The 19601-nt window shown below is 45.2% G+C and overlaps 1 protein-coding gene across 1 annotated transcript in view; it reads left to right on the top strand.

Moving 5' to 3' along the window:
• LOC140388469 (5'-nucleotidase domain-containing protein 2-like) overlaps positions 1–19601 on the top strand; it is a 108444-nt gene that overhangs the window by 26491 nt on the left and 62352 nt on the right. Inside the window, exons 3-5 of the mRNA XM_072472660.1 lie at positions 8234–8308; positions 12234–12289; positions 15698–15791. Of these exons, the coding sequence (XP_072328761.1) occupies positions 8234–8308; positions 12234–12289; positions 15698–15791 (225 nt within the window). The remainder of the gene's footprint in view (positions 1–8233; positions 8309–12233; positions 12290–15697; positions 15792–19601) is intronic.

Genomic DNA, 19601 nt, shown 5'->3' with positions numbered 1-19601 from the left:
ATACTTTCTCAGGTAGCCAGTCGTGCCAACAATACGCTACTGCTTCACAGGCTGTAGTAAGATGTCACCAAACATTTGATGTACCTCTGATGTCTGGTTTTGCACTTTAAATCTGGTTACTGTAGCTGTCTCTTTTAACTCTGAGCAATTTCTCTGCCTTTTACTTGAGTTCTGAAATATACCTTTTTCAACTTCATGGGCGCGATTCTCTGAAATGGAGACAGAGTGTTCGCGCCGTCGAGAATGCCGTCGAGGTTCACGACGGCGCGAAACGGCCCCTATCCCGACCGGTTCAGGGCCCGAAAATGGGCTAGGAGTGGCGCCGCATCATTTACGCGTGCCAGGCCTTGGCGCCGCGTAAAGGCGGCGGCGCATACATGACGCGGCCAGCGCCGCATAACTGGCGTCACCCGCGCATGCGTGGTTGTCATCCTCCCCGAGTCCACCCCGCAAGAAGATGTCCGACGGATCTTGCGGGGCTGCGGAAGAAAGGAGGTCCTCCTTCAGAGAGGCCGTCCCGACGATCGGTGGGCACTGATCGCGGGCCGCCCCCCCCCCCCCCCCCCAGCGTTCCCGCGCTGTTCCCGCCAGCAGCGACCAGGTGTGGACGTCGCCGGGGGGAACCCGCTGTTTTGGGCAGGCCGCTCGGCCCATACGGCACTGAGAATTGCAGGGGTACCGGTGAATCGCCATTTTGGCTGTCTCGGGCGATTCACTGGACCGCGCCGCGCAAAACGCGATTGTGCCGATCTGGCCGCTTCCGTGAGCGGGAGGGCATCGGACCGGCGTCGCGGGAAAATATGGCGACCCAGGCGATTCTCTGAAACAGTGCAGGAGCAGAGAATCGCGCCCCATGTTCTTTGATTCTTTAACTTAACCGTCTTCCTGGGACTTTTTTTGACCCAATTCCCTGGTTCTTGGACTTCTTTTTGGGAAGTCTGCTTTTTGCAGCTCCCTGATCCTGTCCTACTGCTTCTGGATCCAACTTAAAACTAAACTCAAAAGTTCTTTCTAACCTAAGCTTCCCTGATTACTAAGCAACTGCCTAGTCTTTATTTTACCCTGTTCATTTTCACGTGGTAAACCCTTTAATTACAATGCAGACACATTTTGAAAGCCAAAACCCGCAGACATGTGGATACTTTTTATCCAAGCTGAGCTAACTGACTTTTTAACCATTTCTTATACAGAAACATAAAATTAAAATTATTAAAGCCATACCTTATTTCTAATACCCCAAAATACAAATGTAGATTACTTAAAATGACCTCTGTTTCTTGACGTGGCTGAAGAAACAACAATTTACAATGGAGTAGAGAGAGTGGAGAACAAGGGGTGTCAGAGGAGTGATGTATTTATCCAACAGTTTTCTCATGAGGGTGGTATTGTCCATGGCGGGACCTACTGTGAGCGAGAATGGAACAATTTGGCATTTCAACCAAATCTCCATTTACTTATGGCATCGTTCGGAAGGCATGGTAGCACAGTGGTTAGCACGGTCGCTTCACAGTGCGAAGGTCCCAGGTTTGATTCCCGCTTGGGTCACTGTGCGGAGTCTGCACGTTCTCCCTGTGTTGGCGTGGGTTTCCTCCGGGTGCTCCAGTTTCCTCCCACAAGTCCCGAAAGACGTGCTGTTAGGTGAATTGGACATTCTGAATTCACCCTCAGTGTATCTGAACATGCACCGGGGGTGAATGTGGTGACTAGGGTGTAACTTCATTGCAGTGTTAATGTAAGCCTACTTGTGACAATAAAGATTCTTATAATTATTATAAATCTGAGTTGCAGGGAGCAACACAGTGGCGAAGTGGTTAGCACTGCTGCCTCACGGCGCCAGGGTCCTAGGTTCAATCCCGGCTCTGGGTCACTGTCCGTGTGGAGTTTGCACATTCTCCCCTTGTTTGCGTTGGTTTCGCCCCCACAACCCAAAGATGTGCAAGGTAGGTGGGTTGGCCAGGCTAAATTGCCCCTTAATCGGAAAAAATTAATTGGGTACTCTAAATTTGTTTTAAAAAATAAATAAATCTGAGTCGCAAACGAAGATGGAAGATTTCTGCCTTAAAGTGGGAACTGAGTAAGATTACACTGATAAGGCACACTAGCTAATGCAATGTTGAATCTTGTTTGTTTGAAGATGGGTGGAAATACAGCAATCTTCTCAAGTTTTGAATATGAAGCTCTTGATATTAAGGAAAGTTTTTCTACTAGTTTTGTCTGCACTTAAATATAGGAATGTTAATATTTTATTAATTGCTCTCAATATCTGAATCAGAAGTACATTTATAGTGCAGCCAAGTCTGCTGGTTTCAAAGTTCCTGTTACGTGTCCGTTCTCCCCAGGTTCCAATCCCTTTTGTGGTATTTTGTAGTCAGCTTTCTGAAATGCAAATGGAGCAGTATTTCACGTATTAAATAGCCCATTGAGTCCCTAAAAAAACTTTTTTGATTAACCAGCATCACATATTCCTGTAGCATGCCAGATAACAAACATTTTATACAACATAATTGCTTGAGGTTCTATTAAATGCTCCTCAAAAATAATTCAACTTAAATTGTTTTGTAATTCATTCATTGTAGCATAATCTCAAAGCTTCAATTGTTTGCTTAGTTTGTGCTGATGCCTAGTTGTGTATTCAAGCTTAAGTCTGGGTGTGCATGAATGCACTTGCTTTAGGAAGATACAGTGGCAGTCATATTGGCTTTTATTGAGGTGAAGTGCCCTAATGGATAAAGTAATTTCTGTAGTTGGGTTCTCCCTGCTGATTTGAATGGGGAAAATATTACAGTTAGGAGATGCACAAATATCACCTTGCTTCCATTTTGACCGAATGTTGGGTTCCAAAGTATATTTTATTCATTTACGGGATGTGGCTAGCATTTATTGTCCATCCCTAGTTGCCTTTCAGAAGGTGGTGGTGAGTTGCCTTCTTGAACCGCTGCAGTTCTTCAGGTGTAGGTACCCCCACTATGCTGTTAGTGAGGGAGTTCCAGGATGTTGTCCCAGCGACAGGAGTGGTCAGGAGGTGAGTTACTCACCATAGGATTCCTCGCCTTTGGTAGCCGCAGTATTGGCTAGTCCAGTTCAGTTTCTGATCAATGGGAACCCCCAGGATGTTGACTGTGAGGGATTCAGCAATGCTACTGCCATTGAATGTCAAGTGGCAGAGTTTAGATCCTCTCTTGCAGGAGATAGTCATTGCCTGTCACTTATGTGGCACAAATGTAACTTGCCACTTGTCAGCCTAAACCTGGATATTGTTTGGACATGGATTGCTTCATTATCTGAGGAGTCGCAAATGGAGCTAAACATTGTGCAGCCATCCTCAAACATACCCATTTCTGACCTTATGATGGAAGGGAGGTCATTGATGAAGCAACTGAAGATGGTTGGGCCTAGGACACTACCCTGAGAAACTCCTTCAGTGATGTCCTGGAGCTGAGATGATTGACCACCAATCACCACATCTTCCTTTGTGCCAGGTATGACTCCCAACCAGCAGAAGGTTTTCCCCCGATTCACATTGACTCCAGTTTAGCTGGGGTTCCTTGATGCCATACTGTCAAATGCTGCCTTGATGTCAAGGGCAGTCACTCTCACCTCACCTCTGGCATTCAGCTTTTTGTCCATGTTTGAACCAAGGCTGTAATGAGGTCAGGAGTTGAATGATGTGCTTGAGCTGCTTGATGTGGGAGCTGGCAGATCCCATTGCGGGCTGCAGCGACCACATCTGCAGTAAGTGTTGGCTGCTCGAAGAGCTCCGGCTCAGAGTTGATGAGCTGGAGTCTGAGCTTCAAACACTGAGGCACATCCGGGAGGGGGAGACTTACCTGGACACTGTGTTTCAGGAGGCAATCACACCTGTCAGAGTAAGTAGTTTAATCCTGCCAGTGGCCAGGGACAGCAGGGTGTGACTGCAAGTCAGGCAGGTAAAGGGAACCAGCAGTCAGGAACTCAGGAGCCTCAGCCCTTGACCCTGTCCAACAGGTATGAGGCACTTGCTCCCTGTGTGGATGGCGAACAGGGCTGCGGGAAGGATGAGTCAGCTGACCAAGGCATCATGGTTCAGCAGGCCATTCAAGGGGAGGGAGTAAATAGGCAAGTTGTAGTTGTAGGGGATTCTATTATCAGGGGGATAGATAGTATCTTTTGTGAGCAGGATAAAGAGTCCCGCATGGTATGTTGCCTGCCCGGTGCTAGGGTGCGGGGCATCTCTGACCGGCTTGAAAGGATACTGGAGAGGGAGGGGGAGGATCCAGTTGTTGTGGTCCATGTCGGTACCAACAACATAGGCAAGTCTAGAAAAGTGGACTTGTTTAGAGATTATAAAGAGCTAGGATTCAAATTAAAAAACAGGTCCTCAAGGGTCATAATCTCCGGATTACTGCCTGAGCCACGTGCAAATTGGCATAGGGAGGCAAGAATAAGGGAAGTTAACACGTGGCTGAAAGAGTGGTGTGGGAAAGAGGGGTTCCTTTTCATGGGACACTGGCATCAGTTTTGGGACAGGGGGACCTATACCGTTGGGATGGTCTCCACCTGAACCGAGCTGGGACCAGTGTTCTGGCGAAAAGAGTAAATAGGGTCGTCAATAGGACTTTAAACTAGAGATTGCGGGGGGAGGGAAAGTCAGGGAACCAAGAGGTGAAGTAATCAGTGGGAAGCGTAGCTGCTTAGGAATACAAAAAAGCACGAAAAGACAAAACTCAGGAGAGGTTACGATAGTCCCCATCCCACAAAATATGACACAATGTATGGAAAGGCTCAGTAAACCAAGGTCCACCACACTAGGAAAACAAAAAGGGACGGTCAATAGAGAATTAAAGGTGCTATATTGAAATGCGTGCAGTGTACGGAACAAGGTAGATGAGCTTGTGGACCAGATTGTGACTGGCAGGTATGATGTGGTAGGCATCACAGAGACGTGGTTGCAGGGGGTTCACGACTGGCATTTAAACATCCAGGGATTCACAACCTATCGAAAAGAGAGAGAGGTGGGCAGAGGGGGCGGGGTTGCCTTGTTAATTAGGAATGAAATTAAATCAATAGCACTAAATGACATAGGGTCAGATGATGTGGAGTCTGTGTGGGTAGAGTTGAGGAACCACAAAGGCAAAAAAACCATAATGGGAGATATGTACAGGCCTCCTAACGGTGGTCAGTCCGGGGGCACAAAATGCAACACAAAATAGAAAGTGCATGTCAGAAAGGCAAGGTCACAGTGATCATGGGGGACTTCAATATGCAGGTGGACTGGATAAATAATGCTGCCAGTGGACCCAAGGAAAGTGAATTCATTGAATGTTTACAGGAGGGCTTTTTGGAACAGCTTGTGATGGAGCCCACGAGGGAACAGGCCATTCTGGACTTAGTGTTATGTAATGAGCCAGACTTGATTAAAGATCTTAAAGTACGGGAACACTTAGGAGGCAGTGATCTTAATATGGTAGAATTCAATCTCCAATTTGAAAGAAAGAAGGTAGAATCAGATGTAAAGGTGTTACAGTTAAATAAAGGTAACTACAGGGGCATGAGGGAGGAACTGACGAAAATTGACTGGGAGCAGAACCTAGTGGGAAAGACAGTAGAACAGCAATGGCAGGAGTTTCTGGGAGTAATTGAGGACACAGTACAGAGGTTCATCCCAAAGAAAAGAAAGGTTATCAGAGGGGGGATTAGGCAGCCATGGCTGACAAAGGAAGTTAGGGAATGCATCAAAGCAAAAGAGAAAGCCTATAATGTGGCAAAGAGTAGTGGGAAGTCAGAAGATTGGGAAGGCTACAAAAACAAACAGAGGATAACAAAGAGAGAAATAAGGAAAGAGAGGATCAATTATGAAGGTAGGCTAGCCAGTAACATTAGGAATGATAGTAAAAGTTTCTTTAAATACATTAAAAACAAACGGGAGGCAAAAGTAGACATTGGGTCGCTCCAAAATGACGCTGGTAATCTAGTGATGGGAGACAAGGAAATAGCTGAGGAACTAAATAAGTACTTTGCGTCAGTCTTCACAGTAGAAGACATGAATAATAACCCAACAATTCCGGAGAGTCAGGGGGCAGAGTTGAATATGGTAGCCATCACAAAGGAGAAAGTGCTAGAGAAACTAAGAGGTCTAAAAATTGATAAATCTCCGGGCCCAGATGGGCCACATCCGAGAGTTCTAAAGGAGATAGCTGAAGAAATAGTGGAGGCGTTAGTTATGATCTTTCAAAAGTCACTGGAGTCAGGGAAAGTCCCAGAGGATTGGAAAATCGCTGTTGTAACCCCCCTGTTCAAGAAGGGAACAAGGAAAAAGATGGAAAATTGTAGGCCAATTAGCCTAACCTCGGTTGTTGGCAAGATTCTAGAATCCATTGTTAAGGATGAGATTTCTAAATTCTTGGAAGTGCAGGGTCGGATTAGGACAAGTCAGCATGGATTTAGTAAGGGGAGGTTGTGCCTGACAAACCTGTTAGAGTTCTTTGAAGAGATAACAAATAGGTGAGACCAAGGGGAGCCAATGGATGTTATCTATCTTGACTTCCAAAAGGCCTTTGATAAGGTGCCTCACGGGAGACTGCTGAGTAAAATAAGGGCCCATGATATTCGTGGCAAGGTACTAACATGGATTGACGATTGGCTGTCAGGCAGAAGGCAGAGAGTTGGGATAAAAGGTTCTTTTCCGGAATGGCAACCGGTGACGAGTGGTGTCCTGCAGGGTTCAGTGTTGGGGCCACAGCTGTTCTCTTTATATATTAACGATCTAGATGACGGGACTGGGGGCATTCTGGCTAAGTTTGCCGATGATACAAAGATAGGTGGAGGGGCAGGTAGTATGGAGGAGGTGGGGAGGCTGCAGAAAGATTTAGACAGTTTAGGAGAGTGGTCCAAGAAATGGCTGATGAAATTCAACGTGGGCAAGTGCGAGGTCTTGCACTTTGGAAAAAAGAATAGAGGCATGGACTATTTTCTAAACGGTGACAAAATTCATAATGCTGAAGTGCAAAGGGACTTGGGAGTCCTAGTCCAGGATTCTCTAAAGGTAAACTTGCAGGTTGAGTCCGTAATTAAGAAAGCAAATGCAATGTTGTCTTTATCTCAAGAGGCTTGGAATATAAAAGCAAGGATGTACTTCTGAAGCTTTATAAAGCATTAGTTAGGCCCCATTTAGAATACTGTGAGCAATTTTGGGCCCCACACCTCAGGAAGGACATACTGGCACTGGAGCGGGTCCAGCGGAGATTCACATGGATGATCCCAGGAATGGTAGGCCTAACATACGATGAACGTCTGAGGATCCTGGGATTATATTCATTGGAGTTTAGGAGGTTGAGGGGAGATCTAATAGAAACAGACAAGATAATGAATGGCTTAGATAGGGTGGACGTAGGGAAGTTGTTTCCATTAGCAGGGAAGACTAGGACCCGGGGGCACAGCCTTAGAATAAAAGGGAGTCACTTTAGAACAGAGATGAGGAGAAATTTCTTCAGCCAGACAGTGGTGGGTCTGTGGAATTCATTGCCACAGAGGGCGGTGGAGGCCGGGACGTTGAGTGTCTTTAAGACAGAAGTTGATAAATTCTTGATTTCTCGAGGAATTAAGGGCTATGGAGAGAGAGCGGGTAAATGGAGTTGAAATCAGCCATGATTGAATGGTGGAGTGGACTCGATGGGCCGAATGGCCTTACTTCCGCTCCTATGTCTTATGGTCTTATGGACCCTAGCGGAACCCAAACTGAGCGTCCGTGAGCAGGTTATTGCTGAGTTAATGCCGCTTGATAACACTGTTGATGACTCCTTCCATCTCTTTGATGATGATGATACAATAATTGGGGCATAACACAAAACAAATCAGTGAAATATTTATAACACAATGTACAAACAAAAGCAGGCAAAGGTCGAACTTGTTTGTAAAACCTAATTGATGTTAATCATACAATTTGGTTAGATGGAGTAATTCAACTTTCCTTGTAATTAACAAAATCCAGTTGAACCAATGCCTTGTGGGGTGTTTAACAAGAATCTAAATAATCCTGGTCTTGACTTAACAAATACTTTAACCTTTAAATATGATATATATTTAAATCGGTTCTGTTATTTTGGAATGTGGCTTTATCACTTGGCTAACTATGATGCAGAACAAGTAATATTTCATCTGTGTTGTGTTTTATAAGTGTGCCTTCTTTCAGTGAGATGCAGGAGGCATGAGATTTATTCTCAAGCTTTACCTGAACATTATATCAATTATTTCCTAGTACCCAGAGGGAATTAAGAATTATGAATACCAACCTAACTTTGCCATCCGAGGTCTTCATTATGACGTGAAAAAGGTAACATATAAAATTCACTTTTAAAAGAGGGCAGTTTTCATTCATTAACAAGTGTACAGCAAATTTTTGTACCTACTCAAAATTGCCTTTTGATATTCTTCTGACTTCAACTATTTGTTAAAGTCTGAATTGTTAGCTCTTGTTCCCCTCCATTACTTTTGCACCCCTCTACCTTGGCCTTATTTCCCCCTCTATTATCTCCTACCTAATGCATTCCTTCATTTCTGCTTTTCTCTTCACCCATTCCCTCTTATTCTATCTCTTTTCTTTTTAATTTCCTCTGTCCCTGGGCTGGATTCTCCATTATTGTGACTATGTCCCCATGCCGGTGTAAAAACGGTGGAATTTTACTGCTGAATTCCTGCAAAAAAGTTTTTAAAATTCCATGCCCTGCAGGGGGCTATTGGGGACCTGGAGTGAATCTCGCAGATTTTGCTGCAGATACGGCCCCCGCACTTCCGGGCCAGAAGCCACGAATGTGCACGCCAGCGGCCTCCAGCTGCCGCTCCGTGCTTCATGGTGGACTTGGACAGCAGAGCCGGACCAAAGAAAGAGACCCCTAGATCGGCCGCGCGCCCGAGCCTCAACCCCCGCACATTAATCCCCAGCTGCCTATAAGAACCCCCCCCCCCCCTTGGATCCGCCCGCCACCGACCAGGGCGGCAGTGGACTGAGTCCGCAGTTGCCACGTGAGCATCCTGACTGACAATAGGTGGTTAGTTCCACGCTGGCAGGAACCCGGTCAGTCGGGAGCGAAGGGTTGCTGAGCGGGCCTCTGGCAATGGCCCCCTGGTGGCAAGGCTTACTCTGCGGTGATGCCGATTTTCAGTACCCGGAGAATCGCCGATCGGCGCCGAGCCCGATTACGGCGCAAACTGGATTCTCTGCCCCAACGCCGGACGCGATTTCAGCATCGGGCTGCAGAGAATCCAGCCCCTGTCTTTCTTTCATTTGAGTTCTGTCTCATTTTCTTATTTCCTTTATCCCATTATTATATCTCTTTTATTTCCTATTCCTTACCCTCTATTCCTACATTTTTTTTTCTTTTTGAGTGTGTCTGTTTTTTCTTTAATCATTTGAGTTAAAATGTGTAACTAACAAGATCTATGAAATCTTTGGTAAGGGACGAGGGGAGGGGTGTTCCATGTGACCCTATTGAACAAAGTATGGGTTTTCTGCTCTCTTTCTCTTTCTGTATTCATGCAAAGTACGACAACTCATTATCTGCTGTGCTACGTGAGGCTTGGTTATTTCATTGGAAATCTATGTGATGCTTGTTTAATCCATGTGGTTTTGAATAATGTCTGCTCCAACTGCTTTGGTTTGTGATTATGGATTTATAGATTGAAGGCTTGTCACCATGACAATAGAAGCACCATCTGTTCTAGTTTTTCTCTTTTCTGTTAGGTCAGCTATAGCTAAGCGGTGAGACACACTGCAGCCACAGAAGAGTCTGATATAGTTTCAAGACTCCATCGACCACCCCTCAGAGCATGAAAAGAAACAATAACCTGTCCAGGTTTGTGGGAATCATAGAAGCCCTAAAGTGCAAAAGGAGGCCATTCAGCCCATTGGGTCTGCGCTGGCCCTCTGAAAGAGCACCCTACCTAGGCCCAAACTCATCTAGGGATAAATTAGTATAGCCAATCCACGTACCTGCACATCTTTGGTCTGTGGAAGGAAACCGGAGCCCCCGGAGGAAACCCACGCAGACACGGGAAGAATGTACAAACTCCGCACAAGCAGTCACCCGAGGTGGGAATCGAACCCGGGTCTCTGGCGGTATGAGGTAACAGTTTTTTTCTAAATTTAGAGTACCCAATTCATTTTTTCCAATTAAGGGGCAATTTAGCGTGGCCAATCCACCTAGCCTGCACATCTTTGGGTTGTGGGGGCGAAACCCACGCAAACACGGGGCGAATGTGCAAACTCCATACGGGCAGTGACCCAGAGCCGGGATCGAATCTGGGACCTCGGCTAACCACTGCGCCACTGTGCTGCCCCTTGAGGCAGCAGTGTTAACCACTGTGCCACAGTGCTCCCCTGAAGATGGTGGCATAGTTGTAATGTTGCTGGATTAGTAATCCAGAGGTCCAGGCTAATGCTCTGAGACATGGGTTCAAATCCTACTATAGCAGCTGGTGGAATTGAATTTCGACAATGCAATATACAAAAGACTGGTCGCAATAATGGTGACCATGAAACCGCCATTGAGTTTTTTTTGGAAAAACCCATTTAGTTCACTAATGCCTAATTTGCCTTCCTAAATTGGCCTGGTCTACATGTGATTCTGATCCACGGCAATGTGGTTGACTTTTAGCTGCCCTCTGAAATGGTCTAGCAAGCCACTCAGTTCAAGAGCAATTGAGGATGAGCAACAAATGCCGGCATTGTCATATCCAATGAAAATAAATAAAAGTAAATGTTAACCAAGGTGTTGCCAATTTTGGATCTACACTAGGTATATTCTTGGCTTCAGCATGCCTGTTTGCTCCCAAAAGCGATAATCTCGTCTCTTGTGATTTGGGAGACCTTGTCCATTATACGGTTACATGACAGTATGGTCCAGGGGCCAACAGTAAGATGCTTTGTGATGTGGATTAGATCTTCGATCCTCTGGCCTCAATAAGCCTTGTGTATTTCTTGTAGATGAAGCCAACTGTAAATCAACAGTTTAAATGAAATGCATAACTTGAATAGGCATACATTGTCATGAGTTTTTACATTTTCTATAACCATAAAATGTTGACATGAATTGAGTCCTTGAAATAAGCCGAGTTTGACTTTGCAAATCATTATTCACTGAGCTGTTGGCACATTTTTAAATTTGATTACTGCATATGACATTTTCTAAAAAGACTTAAACAAGCACAGCTGACCTCTAACCATTACCAAGCTCTTTCTATGAGGATTGGCTTGTCAATCCATCAATCAAAACTACAACCTTCAGAAAGAATCTTGCCCCCTCCCCCCTCACCGTTGGTACTACATTTCCTGTTTAGATCAGTTAAGCCATTCTAATATTTAGCACTGGGCTAAATCGATGGCTTTGAAAGCAGACCAAGGCAGGCCAGCAGCACGGTTCAATTCCCGTAACAGCCCCCCCGAACAGGCGCCGGAATGTGGCGACTAGGGGCTTTTCACAGTAACTTCATTTGAAGCCTACTTGTGACAATAAGCGATTTTCATTTCCTTTTTCATTTTCATTTCATTTCATCAAGGTGAATGTTGTGAAAATGTACCAACGAACCCCATTATCTCAAATGGATCTTGTGTGAGAAACACAATTCCATTAACGACATGGGGCCGGATTCTCCGATGCCGAAATCGGGGCCGGGGCTGGTTTGACGCCGGTCAGCCATGCTCCACCACCTCTGAAATGGCATCATCGTGACGCGCCGCGTGTGGTCACACAAATCGTGAACCCGGCATGGTGGCTGCGCACTGTGTCCAGCGCCGCCACGCTCGGCCGGGATCCGTGCCGCTGGCTGGGGGGTGGGGTGGGGGTGCTCGGCCATTCTCCTGCCATTTTTGGCGCAGTTGATGGGAGTTCCAGTCGGCGCTGGTGCTAGCCTGTCATTGGCACCAGAATTGGTGAGGAGTTTGCGCCGATTTATTTTGACGTAAACCTCCCGCGGATTCTCTGTTCGAGCCGACACGTTGCCGCAGGAACGGAGAATCCAGCCTATGGTCTGCCTCCATTAATGGGTCTAAGATATTCCAGGTTGTTTGGGGGTTGACCCTTTTTTGCTGGATTAAGCTGATAGCAACAACTCGAAGGAAAATCAGTGATGTCCTTTCAAAGCCAAGTCAAGTTGTCAGAAATCACAAAAGGGCAACAGATTTTTAACTTAAGGGGTTACTAAAGGTAGTCTGATGTTACCCAAAAGTCTAGTGCAGATATAAATATTATTTTCTTTGACAGGGATTTCTAATGAAGATTGATGCTTTCCATTATGTCCAGTTAGGAACAGTGTACAGGTATGATATTCTATATGGCTTAATATTGTTAAATATGGCGAACTGGACAAAGACTTTTATACAAGAAGAATAAATGTAGCAGGCTATTAAGACATTTGTTTACAAAAATTATGCAAGCATGCAAGAAAGATTACCTTTTGGGAGAACTCTGTTTATTTGGGATAAATTTGCACGATTGTCTATGTAAAAAGAACAAAAGAGACTTGTATCAAATAGCTTGTATGTGTCTCCCATTTTTGATGATTAGATTAGCAACCCATATGTATTTGAAACGCTAAAAGTAAAAATAGTCTTTCGAATTGCAGCTATTTGATGCAAGATTTCTACCACATTTAAAAAAAAATGAAGAATTTTGGGTACCATTACCACAATCATTATTTATTATCCATCCTTATATGCCCTGGAAAAGCTGATGATGAACCTTTTCTATAATGCTATCCATTGTTATCAAGAATATTAATTTTGTTTTGATCTATTCTAAACCCATTTCCCAGCATTTGGTGCATAGACCTGCATGCTGTGGTGCTTCAATTGCTCATCTAAATGCTTCTTAAATGCTCTGAGGATTCCTGCCTCTACCACCCTTTCCGAGAGTGAGTTCTAGATTCCCACCACACTCTGGGTGAAGAGACTTTTCCTCAAATCACCTCAAAATCCCCAACCCAATACCATAAATCTGTGTCTCCTGATTATTGACCCATCAACTAAGACGAATGGTTTCTCCTGATCCACCCTATCTATGTCCTTCATAATTTTGATCACCTCAATTAGGTCCCCCCTCAGCCTTCTCCACTCTAAAGAGAACAACCCCAGCTTATTCAGTCTCTCTTCATAGCTGAAACTCTCCAGCCCAGGCAACATCCTGGTGAATCTCCTGTGCACCCCTTTGAGTGCAGTCACAGTCTTCCTATTGTGTGGCAACCAGAACTGCACACAGTACTCTAGCTGTGGTGGCAGCACGGTGGCGCAGTGGTTAGCACTGCTGCCTCATGGCGCCAAGGTCCCAGGTTCGATCCCGGCTCTGTGTCACTGTCCATGTGGAGTTTGCACATTCCCCTCGTGTTGCGTGGGTTTTGCCCCCACAACCCAAAGATGTGCAGGGTAGGTGGCTTGGCCATGCTAAATTGCCTCTTAATTGGTAAAAAATAATTGGAACATCAAAATTTATTTTTTTTAAATTATTTTTAAAAAAAAAAAGTACTCTAGCTGTGGCCCAATGAGCATTTTATACAACTCCATTATACCTCCCTGTTCTTATATTCTATGCCTCGGCTAATAAAGGCAATTATCCAATATGCCTTTTTAACCACCTTATCTATCTGTCCTGCTGCCTTCAGGGACGTATAGACATGCACCCCAAGGTCTCTCTGGTCCTCTGTACTTCTTAACGTCCTACCATTCATTGTGTATTGCCTTGCCTTGTTAGTCCTCCAGAAAGGCATCATCTCACACATTTCAGGGTTAAATTCCATTTGCCACTGTTCTGCATTTCTGACCAGCTCATCTATATTGTCCTGTAATCTAAGGCTTTCCTCTTTGTTATTGACCACACTGCCAATTTTTGTGTCATCTGCGAACTTACTGATCATATTCTTCACATGCCCATCTAGATCATTAAAATACACTGCAAATAAAAAGGACCCAGCACCAATCCCTGCTTCCAGTTATAAAAACAACCTTCAATCATCACCCTCTGCCTTCTGTCACAAAGTCAATTTTGGATCCACTTTGTCAAATTGCCCTGGATTCCATGGGCTTTGATCAGTCTCCCATGCGTGATCTTGTCAAAAGTCTATTGAAGTAAATTATTTCTTTAAAGAATACCCAATTTTTTTCCAATTAAGGGGCAATTTAGCATGGTCAATTCACCTACTCTGCACATCTTTGTGTTGTGAGGGTGAGACCCAAGCAGACACGGGGAGAATGTGCAAACTCTACACGGGCAGTGACCTGGGGCTGGGATCGAACCCGGGTCCTCGACGCCGTGAGGCAGCAGTGCTAACCACTGCGCCATCGTGCAGTGAATTCAATCACTGAATTCAGTAAATTCAATCAAATTTGTTAGACATGATTTCCCCTTGACAAAGACGTGCTGATGATCCTTGATTAATCCTTGCCTCTCCAAGTGGAGATTAATTCTGTCCCTCAGGATGTTTTCCAATAATTTCCCTACCACTGATGTTGGACTCACCGGCCTGTAATTACTAGTTTTTTTCCCCCTACTTCCCTTCTTGAATAAAGGCACCATGTTAGCTGTCCTCCAGTCCTCTGGCATCTCACCTGCGCCAGAGAAGATTTCAACATTAACGTCTGAGCCCATGCAATATCTTCCCTTGCCTCACACAGCAACCTAGGATAAGTCTTATCTGGGCCTGGGACATTTATCCACTTTTAAACCTGCTAAAACTGTGAACACCTCCCTCTCAATGCTAATCTGTTCAGTTATATCACAATCACCTTACCTGCTTTCTATACCTATATTGTCCTTCTCCATCATGAACACAGATGGAAAATACTCATTTAATACTTCATCCATGTCTTTCATCTCCACAAACATGTTACCACTTTGGTCCCTATCCTTTCCCTGCTTCCTCTCTTGCCCTCAATATACTTTTAAAACCCTGTGGGACTTTCCTTTATTTTGCCTGCCAGTGTTTATTCATGTCCGTCCGTCCCCCCGTCCCCCCCACCCATCCCCACCGCGGCTCTCTTGATTTATTTTCTGTACTCCTCTAAGGCAGCCACTGTTTTCAACTCCTTGTATCTGCTATAAACCTTCCTTTTTTTTTCCTTCGTCATTCCTCTATTTCCCTTGACATCCAAGGTTCTCTTTTTGGCCCCACCTACAGGAACATGATAGTTTTGTATTCTCTCTATTTCCTTTTTGAATGACTCCCACTGCTCTGATGTGGGTATTCCTACGCGTAGCTGTTCCCAGTCCTCTTTGGCCAGATCCTCTCTTAATCGTATTAAACCCCACCACCCATCCAATTCAGAATCTTTCTTTCCGGTCCATTTTGTCCTTTTCCATGATTACTTTAAATCTTACCGAGTTATGATCACTATCTCCAAAATGCTCCCCCACTGACACTTCAACCAACTGCCCAGATGTATTCCCTAAAGTTGTAGGGAATTGACCACTCTTGAAGGACTTTCTACCTGCTGGCTCAAATAGCTCTCCTGGATGCACTTTAGGAATTATGTCCCCTCTCAACCTTTAGCACTCTGCCTAGCTCGGTTAATATTGGGGAAGTTGAAACCTCCTACTTTTATTACCCTATTGTTTTTAGACTTTTCTGAGATTGGCCTTTTTATCTTGCAGCTTTCCCTTGATATAGATTGCACATTTTATCAAGGAAATAAAAGTAATTTCATGAATTACCATAATCAATTTATACATACTTTCAGAGGATTCAGCCCAGTACCAGATGAGGAAGTGTTTCAAATGTATGAAGGCACTCAACATGTTCCTCTACATCGAATGAGTGATTTCTATGGCAAGGTAATTCTTGTTATTTTCCTTTCTTTTCATTCCTCCACGCATCCGCTACTTGATTTCCTGATCTCTGTTACATCTCTATTCAAAGATGGAGAAAACTAGCCTCAGACAGACTAATAAAGGAAATGAGAGAATTATTCATTTAGTGACAAAGTCCAGGAGTGATGATCCATGCTATATGTCCTGCTAAGAATGTTAAACAAGCGTTGGCATTGACAAATTTTAAAAATGTTTTGCCTCTGCAAATTTAAAGTGTAGTTCAACACTGATGTGTTTGATAATGTCAATTTCTGTTAATTTAACAGGTTAAACACTTTTGACAGGCTTTCCAGCTTGACAGGATTGATAGCTGGACAATTTTTAACAGTTCCATGACAGCTGGACAGGTTTTAACAGTTCTGTGACTGATTTTGTAATCAAAACAACGTCCATACTCATGTTCACTTTTAACTTTTCCCAAAGAGAGTTAAACTCTCTCCAATGGGTTATAGGACATAGAACATAGAACATACAGTGCAGAATGAGGCCATTCGGCCCATCGAGTCTGCACCGACCCACTTAAGCCCTCACTTCCACCCTATCCCCATAACCCAATAACCTCTCCTAACCTTTTTGGTCACTAAGGGCAATTTATCATGGCCAATCCACCTAACCTGCATGTCTTTGGACTGTGGGAGGAAACTGGAGCACCCAGAGGAAACCCACGCAGACATGGGGAGAACGTGCAGACTCCACACAGTGACCCAGTGGGGAATCGAACCTGGGACCCTGGCACTGTGAAGCCACAGTGCTATCCTCTTCTGCTACTGTGCTGCCCCCTATCCAAATACATCAACCAAGTTCTGACCTCCGCTTGCTTGTTCTAATCTGCACACTCTGGATTCTGCACTCCTGGTCTTCTGAAGTCCTACTTCAGTGGAGGCAGCTAGTAATTTAAATGGCCAGTTGCCTCTGTAAATTGTGCATATGCAAAACCCCGGGCCCACCCCCGCCCTGCCACTCCAACCTGGGAAATATTGGATTTGGGGGCGAGACTTAGAAGTTTTGGCCACGTCCAGGATTTCAACATGGTGGAGAGGTTCTCCATACTGACACAAATCCTGGCCCAAATTTCTTTACTTTGGAAACATTGACATGTTGCCATTTTTAAGATATTGGCCGGAATTCTCCGACTGTTGAGTATCTCTGTTCCCGCCAGCAGCGCACCCCTGCCTGCGGATTTCCCGGCGATGTGGGGTGGCTTCAATGGGAATTGCCATCATTGAGCAGTGGGAAGGGAGAATTCCGCTACCAGTGAATGGCGCGTCACCAAGAAACATGTGGCTGGGGAACTGGAAAATCCAGACCATATGTAGGAAATATAAGGGATACTGGATGAAAGCCGGAACTTTTCTTGGACACAGGCTTCCCATACCCCTCTTAACTTTTTAATGAAGGGTTTCCTCACTCCATTTGATTCACGTACTCTCAATTCATGCTCTAACTCTGGCTGAGATCGTTAAGTCGAGAGAGGAGAGCTGGCACTCCAGTCTGCACAATATCATTACATTGACAAGCTACAAGAGGGTGAATAAGACCCGTGACTGATCACTTATCTTGCATTTTTCTGTTGCTCAACATGTGTATGTTTAGATTGCATTCAGTCCCTGGGGAGGTTAACAAGCCCATTCTATTCCGTACTACAGAAAAAGTAGTTGGGGCGGGATTCTCCGATCCTGAGGCTAAGTGTTGACACCGTCATAAACACCGTTGTGTTTCTCGACGGCGTCAACATGCCCTCAGGATCAGCAATTCTGGCCCCTACAGGGGGCCAGCACGGCACTGGAGCAACCCACGCCGCTCCAGCTGCTGATCCCGGTGTCAACTGGGCGCCCCGGGCACATGCGTAGTAGCACCGGCAGCAATGTGTGCATGTGCAGTGGCACCGAACGTGTACATGTGCAGTGGCTCCCTTCTCCGTGCTGTCCCTGACGCAACATGGCGTGGGGCTACAGGGTCTGGCGTGGAAGAAAGGAAGCCCCCAGCCCGAGAGTGCGGCCCGCCGATTGATGGGCCCTGATCGTGGGCCAGGCCACAGTGAAGGCCCACCCCCCCGGGGTCGATTACCCCTCTCTCCCCCCCCCCCCCCCCCCACGGGCCGCCCCGGACCCTTCCACACCGAGGTCCTGCCGGCTAGGAGCAGGTTAGAACGGCGCCAGCGGGACTCGGGTTTTTCGGTACGGCTGCTTGGCCCATCCCGGGCGGAGAATCGCCGGAGTGGCCCAGTAGAGCGGCCGGCGCCACGCCGGTGCCAATGGCGCCGATTCTCCGCAGAGTCCCGGCATCGGGGCGGCGTGCCGCGATACGCGCCGGTCGTGCCAATTCTCCGGCCTGGCGGGCTGAGAGAATCCCGCCCCTGGTGTATTGTTGAATAGGAGATTTATAGTTAGACCTTTATTTTGTCTCTAACCTCTGAAATTTTCTGGCAGCTAGCAGAGTTGTGTCAGTCTCTTACAGCTTTGTGTAAACCTGGGCTTATTTATTCTCCTGTTATCTTGTATTTTACAAAATATATTTGAAAAACAAATCACAATTTTGTGGACCAGTGATTACCAATGTGTTTCTACGTCAAGTTAAATGTGGAACATTGTGTTCCTACAAGGTCACACATTGATATCATGTATTGACATAAAGAGTAAATTAGTAAAGGTGTGCATTGCTTAGTCTTAAGTGGCTGTTGAACAAAGGGCTAGGAGTGATTTTAGAGGCCCTTTGTGAAGAGGCACAGATGTTAAAGTGGAGGACCTTTCATATATCTTTCTTCGAATGGGGATTCCAGATTGCCTGGTATTTCTGCATTAAGGTGGAAGCATGCAGTTGTTTTTTGATTGGCAAATATCCCATCTGGTTGGCAAATATCAGCTAATTAATGGAGTAGATGATGAAATTTACAATGAACATAGTTGATTCTCTTAAGATTTCATGTAAACTGCATTAACTGTACTTGCAGTTTAATGCATTTAAAATGAAGAGAAAAGATAATTTGGGTAAAAAGACCAATTTCCGGGTGGTGCAGTCTTTAGCACCGGGTCACTGTCCTTGTGGGGTTTGCACATTCTCCCCGTGTCTGTGTGGGTCTCACCCCACAACGCAAAAGATGTGCAGGATAGGTGGATTGGCCCTTAATTGGTTTAAAAAAAAAAAGAATTGGATCTTCCAAATTAAAAATAAGAGACAAATTTCAGATGGACATCCAAGCTGAAAAGTATGCCTTTATGTTCAAACGTGTTTCACTGGCTGGAATTCTCCAGCTGTTGCGATTCACCTTTCCTGTCGCAGGGCATCCCGGCCTGCAGGTCCCCCCCCCCGCCACCCCCCCCCCCCCCCCCCCCCAACCCCGGCATATGGTGGCTACAACGGGAAATCCCATTGACAAACGGCAGGAAGACAGAATCCTGCCGCCAAAGAACGGCGCACCACCTAGAAACATGTGGCTGGCGAACCGGAGAATCCCGCTGTCTCTGTCCAATCTGGTAACTATTCTCGGATATAAAATAAATCACAACCAAAATAAGGAAAATAACCTCCTTTGTTATGAATACAATCTTCATTCTGTTTAGTATTTCTTTTCTTTTTAAAAAAAAAAAAAAATATTTTATTGAAAATTTTTGGTCAACCAACACAGTACATTGTGCATCCTTTACACAATATTAAAACAACACAAATAACAATGACCTATTTTATAAACAGAAAATGAATAAATAATAAATAACAAAAATGAAAACTAACCCTAATTGGCAACTGCCTTATCACAAGTAACACTCTCCAAAAATA

Source organism: Scyliorhinus torazame, chromosome 13 (assembly GCF_047496885.1).
Source record: "Scyliorhinus torazame isolate Kashiwa2021f chromosome 13, sScyTor2.1, whole genome shotgun sequence".
NCBI lineage: Eukaryota > Metazoa > Chordata > Chondrichthyes > Carcharhiniformes > Scyliorhinidae > Scyliorhinus > Scyliorhinus torazame.
This window is presented reverse-complemented; position numbering and strand designations above follow the sequence as displayed.